General features: G+C 62.5%; 1 protein-coding gene across 4 annotated transcripts; it reads right to left on the reverse strand.

The window, feature by feature from the left end:
* Positions 1 to 4,126: 4,126 nt before the first annotated feature.
* U2AF1 (U2 small nuclear RNA auxiliary factor 1) lies at positions 4,127 to 9,809 on the reverse strand. Of its 4 annotated transcripts, none has more exons than XM_060198804.1 (8): positions 9,672 to 9,809; positions 8,734 to 8,821; positions 6,517 to 6,583; positions 5,085 to 5,134; positions 4,894 to 4,992; positions 4,683 to 4,816; positions 4,490 to 4,582; positions 4,127 to 4,373 (listed from the first exon to the last, which is right to left on the reverse strand). In XM_060198804.1, the coding sequence occupies exons 1-8, from the start codon at positions 9,713 to 9,715 to the stop codon at positions 4,226 to 4,228; spliced, it is 723 nt and encodes a 240-aa protein (XP_060054787.1). In that variant the 5' UTR covers positions 9,716 to 9,809; the 3' UTR covers positions 4,127 to 4,225. The 4 variants fall into 4 exon arrangements, with proteins under 4 accessions (XP_060054787.1, XP_060054788.1, XP_060054790.1 ...); XM_060198805.1 differs by lacking the exon at positions 6,517 to 6,583 and adding an exon at positions 7,007 to 7,073; XM_060198807.1 differs by lacking the exon at positions 9,672 to 9,809 and adding an exon at positions 7,007 to 7,073 and having other exon boundaries at positions 8,734 to 8,797.
* Positions 9,810 to 14,382: the final 4,573 nt, after the last annotated feature.

The following is a 14,382-nucleotide window of genomic DNA, read 5'->3' on the forward strand; positions in this document are numbered from 1 at the left end:
CCTGGGCAGGCGGCTGGTGGCCTCCTGTGGGGAGGGGCGGCTGGCCCCACAGAGCCTGGCACCCTGGATGGCATGGCAGGGGACCGGGAGGCTGCAAGGACACCGTGCCTTGGCGTTTCTGTCTATCTGTCCCACCTGCAGGGGAAGCTTCACAGCTCCTGAAGCAGGGCTGAAGGAGTCAAATTTTCTCTCTTCTCCCTTCCTTCTCCAGAAATTCCCTTCTTTCTCTATCACTGAATAGACAGAAATTGAGAGGGGGAGGGGAGATTGAGAGGGAGACCTGCAGCCCTGCTTCACTCGTGAAGCTTTCCCCCCTGCAGGTGGAGACCGGGGCTTGAACTCGGGTCCACGTGCACTGTAATGTGAGCGCTTCACCAGGCGCCCCACTGCTTGACCCTGCTCCTTTTTTTTTTTTTTATTGTGGTTATTGATGTCATTGTTGTTGGATAGGACAGAGAGAAATGGAGAGAGGAGGGGAAGAGAGGGGGAGGAGAGGAGGGGAAGACAGAGAGGGGGAGAGAAAGACAGACACCTGCAGACCTGCTTCACCGCCTGTGAAGCGACTCCCCTGCAGGTGGGGAGCCGGGGTTCGAACCGGGATCCTTATGCCGGTCCTTGGGCTTTGCGCCACCTGCGCTTAACCCGCTGCGCGACCAACTCCCATCTTTTTTTTTTTTTTTAAGATTTTAAAAATTTATTAGTGAGAAAAATAGGAGAGAACCAGACATCACTCTGGCACATGTGCTGCTGGGCATCAAACTCAAGACCTCATGCTTGAGAGTCCGAACAAAGCCTTATCACTGTGGCACCTCCCAGACCACTTCTCTCTTATCCACAATAAAGCTTAAAAAAAAAACATCAGAGAGAGAAGACAGAGTGACAGGCTTGAGGGTTAGCATACAATGCCCCTCCCTCCCCAGGGGCTGAGTGGCCCTCAAGCCCAGGGCTGTGTGGATGGTGAGCAGAGTGCTGGGCTAAGTCCCCCTGGGCTGTGTGGATGGTGAGCAGAGTGCTGGGCTAAGTCCCCCTGGGCTGTGTGGATGGTGAGCAGAGTGCTGGGCTAAGTCCCCCTGGGCTGTGTGGATGGTGAGCAGAGTGCTGGGCTAAGTCCCCCTGGGCTGTGTGGAGGTGAGCAGAGTGCTGGGCTAAGTCCCCCTGGGCTGTGTGGATGGTGAGCAGAGTGCTGGGCTAAGTCCCCCTGGGCTGTGTGGATGGTGAGCAGAGTGCTGGGCTAAGTCCCCCTGGGCTGTGTGGATGGTGAGCAGAGTGCTGGGCTAAGTCCCCCTGGGCTGTGTGGATGGTGAGCAGAGTGCTGGGCTAAGTCCCCCTGGGCTGTGTGGATGGTGAGCAGAGTGCTGGGCTAAGTCCCCCTGGGCTGTGTGGATGGTGAGCAGAGTGCTGGGCTAAGTCCCCCTGGGCTGTGTGGATGGTGAGCAGAGTGCTGGGCTAAGTCCCCCTGGGCTGTGTGGATGGTGAGCAGAGTGCTGGGCTAAGTCCCCCTGGGCTGTGTGGATGGTGAGCAGAGAGTGCTGGGCTAAGTCCCCCCAGACCTCCCCAGCAGAACCAGAGGCTCTGAGGCCCCCCATACCCTAGAGTCTTCTCAGCAAAGGGGCTGCCAGGAGGGACCCCGTTTGGAGGTGAGGCCCCAGGCCCCACACCTGCCGGTGCCTCAGAGGCAGGACCCTCCGTGGAGCCCTCAGCCCCAAGGGCACCGGCACCCAGGTCAGAGCGGCTGCGGTGAGGTGACTCTGGCCTGTTCCCTGCCGGGGTGGCTGCCAGGGAAAGCGGGCACCTGGAAACTTCCGTGACGTCACCGAGCGGTCAAGGGGCAGGGGCAGCGAGGGGACGCGCTAGGGCCCCACTTCTGGCTTGGATCCCGGGGCCCGTGCCGGCAGCCGGGACTCAGGACAGTGGCTGGGCATCCTGGAGGCTGGGGGGCGGGGGGTGAGGGTACTAGGGGGGTGCTTGGACCTGGGTCGCTCACCTGCAGACAGGTGGACTCTCTCTCCTTTCCTATCTGCTTTTCTTCATTGTTATTGCAGAGACAGAGAAATTGAGAGAGAAGGGGGAGATAGACAGACAGACACCTGCAGACCTGCTTCACCGCCTGGGGAGCGACTCCCCTGCAGGTGGGGAGCCGGGGGTGCGAACTGGGATCCTAACCAGTCCTTGCGCTTTGTGCCACGTGCTTAACCCGCTGTGCTACCACGCGACTCCCTTTTTCTTCTTTATCATGAAAACTTTTCCCTCTAGAACCTTTTTTTTTTTTTTTTCTTTCCCTCCAGGGTTATTGCTGGGCTCGGTGCCTGCACCATGAATCCACCGCTCCTGGAGGCCATTTTTCCCCCTTTTCGTTGCCCTAGCTGTTGCAGTCTCGTTGCAGTTATTATTGCCATTGTTGACGTTGCTTTGTTGTTGGATAGGACAGAGAGAAATGGAGAGAGGAGGGGAAGACAGAGAGGGGGAGAGACAGACAGACACCTGCAGACCTGCGTCACCACCTGTGAAGCGACTCCCCTGCAGGTGGGGAGCCGGGGGCTCGAACCGGGATCCTTACGCCGGTCCCTGCGCTTTGCGCCACGTGCGCTTAACCCGCTGCGCCACCGCCCGACCCCCTAGAACCTTCTTGAAAGCGGTTTTCCCCAGAGCCCTGCTCAGCTCCGACTCAGCTGGTGTTGGAGATTGACCCTGGGACTTTGGAGACTCCGTGTGAGTCTCAGCAGGGGTGCACCTGGTTGAGCGCATGTTACGACGCCCAAGGACCCAGGTTCAAGCCCCTGGTCCCCACCTGCAGGGAAAAAGCTTTGGGAGTGGTGAAGCAGGGCTGCAGGGGACTCTCTCCTGCTTCCCTCTCTGTCCAGAATAAAATATACTGGTGCACTGCACCGAAGTCAAGGACTCTGGGGGTGGGTACAGGTCCTGAACAGGATGGCAGAGGACCCAGAGGGGGTTGGACTGTTCTGTGGAAAACTGGGAAATGTGACACACGGACCAACTACTTACTGTGTTTTACTGGCGACTGTAAACCATTGACCACCGATAAAGAAATAACAAATTCTGGGCAGGGGCAGACAGCATCATGGCTATGCAAATTGACTCCTTTGCCTGAGGCTCTGAAGTCCCAGGTTCAGTCCCCGGCACCGCCATAAGCCAGAGCTGAGCAGCGCTCTGGTAAAAAAGGAAGACCTGGTGGTGGTGCCAGAGGGACATCGCTTCTCGCGGCTGCTCAGAAAGGAATCTAGAAAGGGAGGGGGAGGGAAGCCTGCTGCCAAACTGGAAGTTGAGGCTCATGTTGGGGGTGTGCAGCTGTTTGCTCGGACTTAGGAGACAGGGTGCTGTGTAAGGTGAGGCCTGTAAGAGTTCCTGGCAGGGCCCGAGGCCCCAGAGGCAGGGCACAGCCTCACCAGTCACTCACTGGGGCCCGGAATTTTTTGGTGGCACCGGAGTCTTGCACGAGTGACGCCACTGGTCTCGGCCGGTTCCCCCCAGACACACGCTGCAGCGCTGCCCTGCCAGCCATGGAGCTGCCCCTGGTGCTGCGGGGCTTCTCTGGGGAGCTGGGCCTTGGTAGACGCTGAGCCCCCCCCCCCCCACACACACACCTGAGGAGCTGCTCTGGCCGCTGTTCCCCATTTAGTTTTGCTGATTTCTGCCTGCAGGGTCATCGCCAGGGCTGTGTCCCTGCGCCCCTGCCCTGTTGCTGGAGAGGTGAGAGGGAGACACCTGTAGCCTGCCCAGCGCTCCAGGCCGACCCCCAGCACCGTTCCTCCTGCCCCAGCCACTCGGCTTTCTGGACTGTTCTCCAGGCAGGGCACCGCCCGGACGGCCGGGCCGAGAACCGGGAGCTGAGGGCACCCACGGGCCAGGCACACAGGGCGAGGGCGCCCACAAGCCTGTCAGGCCCACTGCAGAGCAGCCAGAGCCGAGCAAGGAAGGGAAGCCCGGGACTGCTGGACTGGGTGCCACACGGGGCCAGCCGGATGCAGCCCTGGGCAGGGAGACTCGGGTTCAAGACTGGCCTCCACCTCGCTGGAGGAAAGGCTCCACCTGCTGGAGGCGCCGGGGCCTGGGCGTGCTCCCCCACCCGGCCTCAGGGGCCAGCAGACCCCGGAGACCACGCCAGGACGCCAGAGCACTACGAGCTTTATTCAGAAACCCTCTTTTATCAATTTTTAAAAAACTCCCACGGTGAAGGTGTCCAGTCTCGGCAGACAATAAAATCAGCTCAGAATCGGCCCGACCGCTCCCGGTCCCGCGAGCGCCTCCGGTCCCGCTCCCGGCCACCGCCTCCCCCGCCGCCGCCGCCGCCGCCTCCGCGCCCGCGGTCCCTGGACCTGGAGCGGCGCTCGCGGGACCTCGACCGGGACCGGTGCCTGTGGGGACAAGACGGGACAGTGAGACTCGGGGTCGCGGGGGGGGGGGGGAATGACAGTGAGACTCGGGGCCTTGGGGGGGACAGTGAGACTCGGGGCCGCAGGCAAACACTCACTTCTTGCGCCGGCGGCCGTACAGCTCCCGCCGCAGCTCCCGCGAGATGGGCTTCAGGTGCATGAAGTTGCAGAAGCCGCCCCGCGTGCACTCCCTGCGTGGGGCAGGCAGGCGGTGTCAGGCCTCAGCGGCACCGGGATCCCCCCTCTCCCCCCCCCCGCCCCATCCAGCCGGCCCGCCCCGCGGGCACCTACCCCATCTCATACTGGCGGCAACAGGCTTCCCGGAAGTCGGTGACCGGGGACAGCTCGGCGTGGATGGGCTGCCCGTTGAACCAGCGGTTGTTGAGGTCGATCACGGCCTTCTCCGCGTCCTCCTCGCGGCGGAACTGCGAGACGGGAGAGCTGACCCCGGACGCCCCGCGCCCGCCCGCCCCCCCTGTCCCCCGCCGGCCGGCCGGCTCACCTTGACGTACACGTTCCCCACGAGGTGGTCGCCCAGGTTGTCGCACACGTTCATCTCCTCCACCTCACCGTACTTCTCCTCCATCTCCGTGAAGACCTCCTGCAGGGTGGACGGAGGGACGGACGGACGGGCTCAGGGACCCCAGTGGCTGGCGGGGAAGGGCTGCCGCCCCCGGCCGGGCCGCGACTCACCTCGAAGAACTCGTCATAATGCTCCTGCATCTCCACGTCGCTCACGGCACCTGCGGGAGACACGGGCCCGGCGGGTGAGCGGCCCCCAGCGCCCCAGGTCCCCGCACGTCCCCGCACGCGGCAACGCTGACCGCCGGCCGCAGGGCCGCCCCCCGAAAGCCTGGAGTCGCGGCCGCCTTCCTCCGCGTGCGGGACAGCCGCCCCGAGACCCCTGCGGCCCCCAGCCTCGCGGCACCGCGTCACACGGGAGGGGCGGTTTGGCAGAGGACCAGAGTCGGGGCCTCCCTGCGGCTGTGCCCGCCGCTAAGCGGGGGGTCCCCGGGTGGCACACCGGCTACGGCACGGGGCCGCCTCGTCCGTGCAGCCTACCCGGCCTGAGGAGGAGGAGGCTGGCCGGACCCTGCCCCTCGCACTTCTGATCCCCCCGGGAACTGGCCGAGTCGGACCCGAAGCCCGACGGGGTGGGCCTGGCCTAGGGTGCCAAGGCCGAGTCGGTGCGGACGGTCTGCGAGCCAGACGTGGCTGAGCCTCCAGGGAAGAGGAGGAACCGACGGCGGGAAGCCCGTCTCCCCCTGGTCTCGGCCCCGCAGACGGGGCTGCGGAGAGGCCGCCACTGAGTCTGAGCCCCTGTACGCGGCGGCCGCCGGCCTTCACCTTCACAACACGGGCACACGGCGCTCCTGTCGCATCACCCAGCCCCAGCGTCGCAGTCTGGACACCCAGACGGGGTCTCTCGGCCCACAAGAGCCCCGGCAGGAAAGTGGACAGAACCCCCCACCCAGCCTGAGGGCAGCACCCGTGAGCAGCAGCTGTGGGGACCCCCACGAGCGGGACGACCCTGGGGACCACCAGCCCGGAGCGGGAGCCTCGGGGCTGTAGCCACAGCGCCGGCCGTGCCGCCCCAACACTCCGCTCGAGGTGAGAACCGGGGCTGCGCCCTCGGCGACAGGCCAGCCCAGCCTGGTGCCCGCGAGCACCTGTACCGCCCGCCCGCCGCACTGTGCCCAGGCCCGAGGGCAGAGCTGCAGGAAGCGGACGGATACCAACGCGGCGGGCGGGCGGGGGTGGGGTGGGGTGAGTGTAGCCGGGAGCCCCGCGCTCGGACCCCTGTCTCGACTGTGCCCGCTCGAGGAAGCTCCACCCCAGAGCGGAGTCCAGTGGGAAAAAAATCGCAGCAACTTTAAAAAAAAACAAAAAAAAAAAAAACAAAAAAACAAAAACACATCTCGGAACAGAGTCATCTTGGAGCTCCGTCAAGCAAGGGGGCATTGGCGCCTCTGCCCAGGAGGGGGCACGGCTGGACCCTCGGGCCAGGGACGGCTCCTCCTCCTCCTCGGGAGGCCGGACACCACGGCGCACGCAGAGCAGGGAGGTGGAGCTGAGCTCTGCCGCGCAAGCCCAGGGAACGGGGAAGGAACTTGGGTGAACTTACAGCGCAAACCGTCAGCAGACTGGGAAGAGTTTTGAGGGTTACGGTAAATGTTCAAGAGGGCAATGGTCTGAAATACAAAACGCAACAACTTTATATTACGGAAAATCGAGCGAAAACACTTCACCGGTTTCCTCGTCGATCGTCCACGGCGGAGACTCGGTGCTGGAAAAAGAGCGAGTTATTTTCTCCACTTCCTAGAGGAAAGACGGCCCGCCGGGACACACGCCCACCGGGCGACTTACCTGCCGGTTCCTACACAGTGCTAAGCCGGGCGGGAGCGCGAGAGCTTGCCAAGTGCCAGGGGCCCGCCACTGTCAAGGCCAGTGACGCAGGGGCGGCGCCCCGGACGCGGACCCGCTGCCAGGTGTCAAGCTCTGGCCTCCGCCACCTCGTCCTGCTTGAACAGCTCAGAAGCCAGCACTAGTGCCAGTTAAGAGCGGGCTCTTTGATACCATGTCTGTAAAAAACTTTCTCCAACTGTGGGACTTACAGTGTGAGCCGTCAGCCGTCTGTGCACTGTTTTGGGGGTTACGATAGATGTTTTGAATCAAGATGGTCTGCGGGGAAAAAAAATAAGAAGGGGAATTCTACTGGTTGCTGTGCTTATGCCAGACAACGCAGAGACGACTTGCTCGCGAGGCTAAAGGCTGGTCTGCTGGCCTGCTGGTCTGCTGGACTCCGGCCCTGGCCGCGGGCGCGAGCATCATATTATGGAAACAGAGTTCGCGTACCGAGGGACTCAGGCCGCCTCGCTCGGGGCGACCGAGGAGAAAGAGGCTTTGAGCGGCCCCACAATTTGGAGAGTCTGGGCGCAAACCGGGGGAGCTCGGCACTAGGCCTCGTCCTCTCTGCTTCAAGCTAGCGGGCCCTGGTGCGGGCAGGCCGGCGCCCCGCACAGAAGCAAGGGTTCAGAAGCCAGATGCCCGGGTCCGTGCCGTGTGCCAGGCTCTCCGGCCGCTCGGCCGGCGGGGATCGGAGCCCGGAACACGCATTCTCGCTCTCTTGGCGGGGCCTCTGTTTACATAATACAATAGCTCAAAACTCCGGCTCTTTTCAGATCCTTCTTTTAAGGGAAAAAGATGCTTTTAGCCCTTGCGCTCTAACCGGATCAGGCAGACTCGAAACCTTACATTGTACCGTTCTTCTCAAGACCAAGTTGTCTGAAAAAACAAACCACGTTAGTCACGTTAGTAGGCCAGCAGATCACATGACTCTCCACGTCCAAAGAACCCAGGGGCTCCAGCTGCTTCCGCCCAAGCCGCACCTCTGGAGACGGGGGCTTGGAGCGCCCCGCGGGCGGCCCCACGCAGGTCCCCACCGGGCCCCACATCTCCCCCGGGGGATCCAGCAGTGTCCCGAGAAGACGCTGGAAGTGGGGGACGGGGTCAGTTACGTTCAGGCTGCTTCCGGCAGGCTAAGCGAGGGGCTCGCGTGGGGCCCCGGATACTCAAGGGTGACCCTGACCTGACGGGAAGGCGGCTCGGAGGAAAGCACGGCAGGGGCCGGGCGGTGGGCGGCACACCGGGTCGAGCCCCCGTCCGTCCGAGGGCCTGGGTTCGAGCCCCTGTTCCCCCTGTCTGTCTGTCTCTCTGCCCCGTCAAATCGGAGGAGGAGCGGGGGGGGGGGGGGGGGGAGGCGTCTAAGGAGCCGGAGGCTCCAAGTGCAGAACCAGGGACGCGGGGCTGGGCCCAGAGGGGAGCGCGGGTGCTTCCTCCTCAGCGGGGAGGGAAATGAAAGGGGGGAGCCCGGCGCTCAGAGCACCCCCGCGGGACCACCCCGGTGCGGCAGAAGCCGGGGGCAGAAGCGGGTTCCTGGCAGAACCGGCCCGGGCGGCAGGGGCCCCACGGAAGGAGGCACCAGGGGCGCCAGCCGACACTCGGGACTTAATGCCTGGGGCCGGGGCGTGCGTCTGTCTGTCTGTCTCCTCTCTGCATTTCTCCGTCCCGTCCGGCCGCAGTGACAAGCACAACGGGGGCGACAAAGACGGGGAAACGGCCTGGTGGGGGGGGGCGGTGGGTCTGCGGTGCAGCCACCGAGCCCCAGCAATAACCCTGGAGGCAAAACAACAACAACAACAACAATAATAATAGGTAAAAAAAAAAAAAGAACAAGATGTCTCCGCACAGGGGCCACGGTGCACCCCGCACCCCCCCCCCACGGCTGTCTGTCCGCATCCCACAGGCGGAGAGACCGACGGACGCCCCGGCGGACACGCACCTGGCTGAAGGTCGGCTTGTTGTGCAGCCGCGAGCATCTGTCCCCGTGGCGGCAGGCCCCGATCTTGAAGTAGAAGGAGCAGTTGACTCTGCGGGGAGACACGCGTCACCCGGGCCCGCGCCCGCCCGCCCGACGTCTGTCTGGCTGTCTGTCTGTCTGTCTGTCTGGCTGGCTGCCTCCCCTCGGGATTTCCATCCTCCGGCCACCGGGGAAGGGCGTCTCTCGCGCAGAGACGGGGACGGGGACGGGGACGCGGCGCAGTACTGTTACCGGCGCCGCTGTTGTTTCCCCACGGCGGCTGGGCGGGGGCCGGCGGGGCTCGAACCCCGGGCGCGGGAGTCCGTCTGCAGGTGCCCGCGCCGCCTCCGCGGCCCCGCTTTGCTCCCCGCTCTTTTCTAGCTTTCTAGCCTGACCCTGTAGGCTGCCCCCTCCTGACGCCCTGGTCGCAGTCACTATTGTTACTGACGTCGTTGTTGTTGTTGGGCAGGACAGAGAGACGTGGAGAGAGGAGCGGAGGACAGAGAGGGGGCGAGACAGACAGACGGACGGACGGACGGACGGACGGGCACCCGCGGACCTGCTGCACCGCCCGTGAAGCGGCTGCCCTGCCGGCGGGGCGCCGGGGGGGCCCGAACCCGGATCCTCACGCGGATCCCCGCGCCGCGCCCTGCTCGGCCCCGGCTGCCGGCGGAGCTGGGACCCAACCCGGGGCTCCCGGGGCTGTTTCGGAGGCCGGACGCGCGGGGAGGACGCGCCGGGTCGGAGCCCCGCGAGCACAGGCCCCGCCGCCCACGAGGCCGCGCACAGGCTCCGGGCCCCGCGCCGCCCGCCCGCCCCGCCCGCCGCCCGGGCCCGCGCGCCGCCCCTCCCACGCCCGCTGCCCGCGCCCCGCTGCCCCGCGCCCCGCTGCCCGCGCCCCGGCCGGCCGCCCCGCTCACTTGTCTTTCTCGGTGCCGAAGATGGAGGCCAAGTACTCCGCCATTTCCCACCCGCCTCGGCCGGCGCCGCAGACCAGGCAGCGCGACGCCCGCGGAAGACGTCACTTGTACGCGCCGCCGCCGCCGCCCTTAAAGCGGACGCGCGCCGTCCAATCCGGAGGCGCGCCGTCGGCGTGTGGGCGTGGCCTGGGCCGCGCGCGGGAGGCGGTTCCCGGCGGTTCCCGGCGGTTCCCGGCGGCCCCCGGGGCCCGCGGCCGCCCGCGCATGCGCACCGCGACCCGCGCCGGCCGGGCGCCACTGCCGGGGGCGGGGCCGGGGCCGGGGCCCTTGTCGCGGGGGGGCCGCCCGCCTCTGCCGCCGCCGCCGCTGCGGGGCCGCCTCCCGTGGGGTGTCCGCCGCCCCTGGGGTCGCTGCGGGGCCGGGGGCGCCCCGCACTCTGCGACCGAGCCGCACGCGCTGTGTCGCCCGGCGCTGCTGCGCTCGGACCTGGGGCCGCAGAGCCCCGTCCTCGCAGCGGCTGCCGCGGGAGCCGGCCCGGGAGCCCGGGAGCCCGGCAGCCCCGCGCCTCCTCCAGCTCGCCCTCCTTGATGTCCCTCTTCGCGTGTCTGCAGCATTCGCTTTCCCTCTCGTCGCCCTTGTTGTTTTCTTGTTGTGCTTATTATTACCGTTGTTGTTGATGTCGTCGTTGTTGGACGGGACAGAGAGAAATGGAGAGAGGAGGGGAAGACAGAGAGGGGGAGAGACAGACAGACACCTGCAGACCCGCCTCACCGCCTGGGAAGCGACTCCCCTGCAGGTGGGGAGCCGGGGGCTCGAACCGGGATCCTCACGCCGGTCCCCGCACCTCGCACCACCTGCGCTCAGCCCACCGCGCCACCTTCTTCGTCCCTCTGTCTGCCACAGGCCCCTCTCACTCAGACAAATCGCCCTGCGCCCGCGGCGGCCAGAGTGACGGCGGCGTCTGGAGCACGAGGACGCGAGTTCAAGGCCCCGCCCGGGGCGGAGGGAAAAACCACGCGGGAGATGCCCGAGGCCCTGGGTCCGACGCTGCCTGCGCAGCCGCCCAGCCCGGCCGAACCTGCAGGAGCCGGAGGCCCGGCGAGATGGAGAAGCAGGAAGACCTGGGTGCAGGGCGGCGGACGGCTCAGCGGTCACGGCTGCTGCGGTGCGAGGCTCGTCCCTCCACCCCGGCCGCAGGGCTCAGCAGGGCTCACTCACCCGCCACCCCTCGGCCTTCGGGGTGGCCTGCCCGGCGCTGCGCTGCACAGCGGCTTCTGCGGACTCTCAGCCAGAGAGAGACGGGCTCCAGCCCCCGGTCGGCCCCCAAAGCAGGGCTGCAGGCGTCTCTGTGTCTCTCTCCCTCTCTCCCTGCTCCACGTCTCTCGCCTGTCAAAGAAAAGAGGAAAAAAGAAGAAACGGCCACTGGGATCAGGGGATTTGTAGTACTGGCAGTGAGCCCCAGCAGTGACCCTAGTGGCAATAAAAAAAAAAAAGAAAAAGAGGAAAAAAAATTTATATCAGTGATTTCAAGATTGTGAAATTACAGAGGGGCTGGAGGAAGACGGGATAATGGTTATGCAAAGAGACTTTTCCGCTTCTGCCTGAGGCTGCCAAGTCCCAGGTTCAGTCCCCTGCACCACCATAAGCCAGAGCTGAACAGTGCGCTCGTAAAATAAATAAACAAATAAACATTAAAATGAAAAAAGATCAGAAATATAATCCCACACCGCTTCCCACCACCAGAGTCCCGCGCCCCACCCTCTGCAACGCCGCCACCATATTTCTCCCAGGGCACAGACACAGCAAGGACACATACATGAGTGCACGGATGTGTTTCCCTGATATATTTATTTATTCACTTTCCCTTTTGTTGCTCTTTTTTTTTTTTTTTTTTTTTACCAGAGCACTGCTCAGCTCTGGCTTATGGTGGTGCGGGGGACTGAACCTGGGACTTCAGTGCCTCAGCCTTGAGAGCCTCTGCATAACCATTATGCATATCTATGGCATAATCCCCGCCCTATATTTTTTTATTGTTGTACTTATTGTTATTATTGATGTCATCATTGTTGGACAGGACAGAGAGACATGGAGAGAGAAGGGGAAGACTGAGAGGGGGAGAGACAGACAGACCCCTGCAGACCTGCTTCACCGCCTGGGAAGCGACTCCCCTGCAGGTGGGGAGCCGGGGGCTCGAACCCGGATCCTCACGCCGGTCCTTGTGCTTTGTGCCACCTGCGCTCAACCCGCTGCGCCACCACCGACTCCCGTGTTTTCTCTTTTTCAAGTTTCAGTTCTCTGTGTCCCACCTATGAGTGGACCCCGCAGCCACCCTCCCCTGCCCTCCCGCTTGGCACAGCAGCTGCCAGGCCCCGTCTAGCCTCACTGGCATCGATGTCTTTAAAGTGCCAGGATGAGTCCACTCAGCATATGTCCCACTTCTTCCTTCCTTTCTTTCTTCCTTCCTTCCTTTCTTTCTTTTTTAATTTTCATGGGGGCCAGGCAGTCTCGCAACGGATTAAGCGCACATGACACAAAGCACAAGGACCTGCGCAGGGTTCGAGCCCCCGGCTCCCCACCTGCAGGGGCGTCGCTTCCCAGGCGGTGAAGCAGGTCTGCAGGTGTCTGTCTTTCTCTCCCCCTCTCTGTCTTCCCCTCCTCTCTCCACGTCTCTCTGTCCTGTCCAACAACATTAACAACAATGGCAATAATAACAACAAGGACAACAAAAATGGGGGAAAATGGCCTCCAGGAGCAGTGGATTCCTAGTGCCGGCACTGAGCCCCAGCTATAACCCTGGAGGCAAAAAAATTCATTTATAGAGACAGAAATTGAGAGGGAAGTGGAGATAGTGATGGGGAGATACGGAGAGACACCTGCAGCCCTGCTCCGCCACTCGTGAGTCGAGCGCTTAACCAGGTGCGCCAGGCCTGCCCCCAGCTCCTTTTTTTCATGTTTACGGAACTCAAAGTAGTTATTTGAACCCACTGGAAAAGGCCCCCGACTCTAGCCACATACTCCTCATAGAATTCCTTCTAATATTTTCAGCTTCTTAATTTTTATTGTCTGTATTTATTCATTAGATAGAGACAGTCAGAAATAAAAAAGGAAGGGGGAGACAGAGGGAGAGAGACACCTGCAGCCCTGCTTCACCACCTGTGAGGCTTCCTCCCTGCAGGTGGGGACGGGGGCTTGAACCCGGTTCCTTGTGCCCTGTAATATGTGCGCTCAACCAAGTGCGCCACCGCCTGGCCCCGTGTATTCAGCTTTTAACCAGGAAAATGCACAGGCGGCACCAGGGCCGCCGCTGGGCCGCTGGGCAGATGGCTGACCGTGTGGAGGCTGACGTCTGTTCTTACGCACTGGTTCTCTTAGTCACACCTACTTTTTTTTTTCCGGACCCCTGCTCAGCTCTGGCTTATGGTGGCCCAAGGGATTGAACCTGGGACTTGAGAGCCTTTGGCATGTGGGTCTGTTTGCAGAACCATTATGCTGTCTACCTCCCCACTGACACCCACATCTATCACTACTCCCAGTGTCCTTTTTCTTCTCTCTCAGATAAGAGAAACAGCATCTGGCTTTCTCTGATGTTTTTCAGATTCTCTTCTCTCTCAGTGGTGATATTAAAAAAAAAAGATTCCTGATGACAAGTGTTTCTAGTCCTGATGGAGTTGGGGTTCAGAGCCCTCTGGGCATCTTCCCCTGACATTTCTCCCCCTCTGGGAGTCTGGACCCAGATTCTCTATGCGGAGCAGAAGGTGGGAGTTGTGGCTTCTGTCACTGCTTCTCCACTGGACATGGGTGTCGGCAGGCGGATCCACACCCCCAGCCTGTGTCTGTCTGTCCCTAGTGGGGCAGGGCTCTGGGGAGGGGAGGTTCAGCGACACATGGGTGAGGGCGTCTGCCCAGGGAGGTCAGGATGGTGTCATGGCAGCACCTGCAACTTGGTGGCTGAAAGGCGGTAAGATATATAGCAGGACAACGTTTTTAATAAACAGGCACCGTAAAGCAGGAGTAGGGCGGATCAGAACAGGATCTTAGGGTGGAAGGAAGCTAGGAAGTCTACTTCAGGAATGGTCGTGGGGGCCCTGACTTTAGCAATCTTTGTTTGAGCTTGACAGCTAATATGGAGGTGAACAAAAATGTCATCTGGGAAGATGGTGTCAGAGTTGAGAGAGAACAGGACTAGAGAGCTGCATCCGGGCAGAGAGCAGCTCCCAGACGTGAAGAAAATATATAAATACCATAACTATAAGCCCCATTGATTGACCCAGGGCCCACGTCTGTTCACGTTCAGCACAGGAGCCCGTGTGCCCTCTGCGTCCGTCAGTCTGAGCTCGCAGTCTGTGGTCACAGCGGGAACCTTCCAGGCTGCTCTCATGTCAGGGCCCGTCTTCCTCGAGGGGCAGAGCAGGCTGAACAGCCTCCCTACAGAGAGCGGGGAGTCCCCACATGGCTGCTCTGCAGTGAGGGCGGGTCCTGGGGAGGCCCCAGGAGGGTTTGTGATGACGGTCCTGAGGGACGTGGCCAGTGATGGTGGAGAGAGGGGCTGTTGTTGGTATGCATGAGACCCCTTCTGTTTCATTTGGCTTAAATCCCCCCTGCTTAACACTATTCTATTTACATAACCACTGCATTCTATTTACATAACCACTGTTAACAAGTTCCACCCTCCCTCCAGGGCATTTGTGGTTCAGTGATAGGATTCTCGCCT

Source organism: Erinaceus europaeus, chromosome 9, assembly GCF_950295315.1.
Source record: "Erinaceus europaeus chromosome 9, mEriEur2.1, whole genome shotgun sequence".
NCBI lineage: Eukaryota > Metazoa > Chordata > Mammalia > Eulipotyphla > Erinaceidae > Erinaceus > Erinaceus europaeus.

Excerpts from the sequence above, each read along its gene's own strand:
- U2AF1 (XM_060198804.1), bottom strand. The coding sequence starts at position 9,715 with ATGGCGGAGTACTTGGCCTCCATCTTCGGCACCGAGAAAGACAA. Across the intron at positions 6,584-8,733 it reads ACAAGCCGACCTTCAGCCAG|ACCATTGCCCTCTTGAACAT; the intron begins GTGCGTGTCCGC and ends TTTGTATTTCAG. Across the intron at positions 5,135-6,516 it reads GTCTGCTGACGGTTTGCGCT|GTGCCGTGAGCGACGTGGAG; the intron begins GTAAGTTCACCC and ends TGTCTCCCGCAG.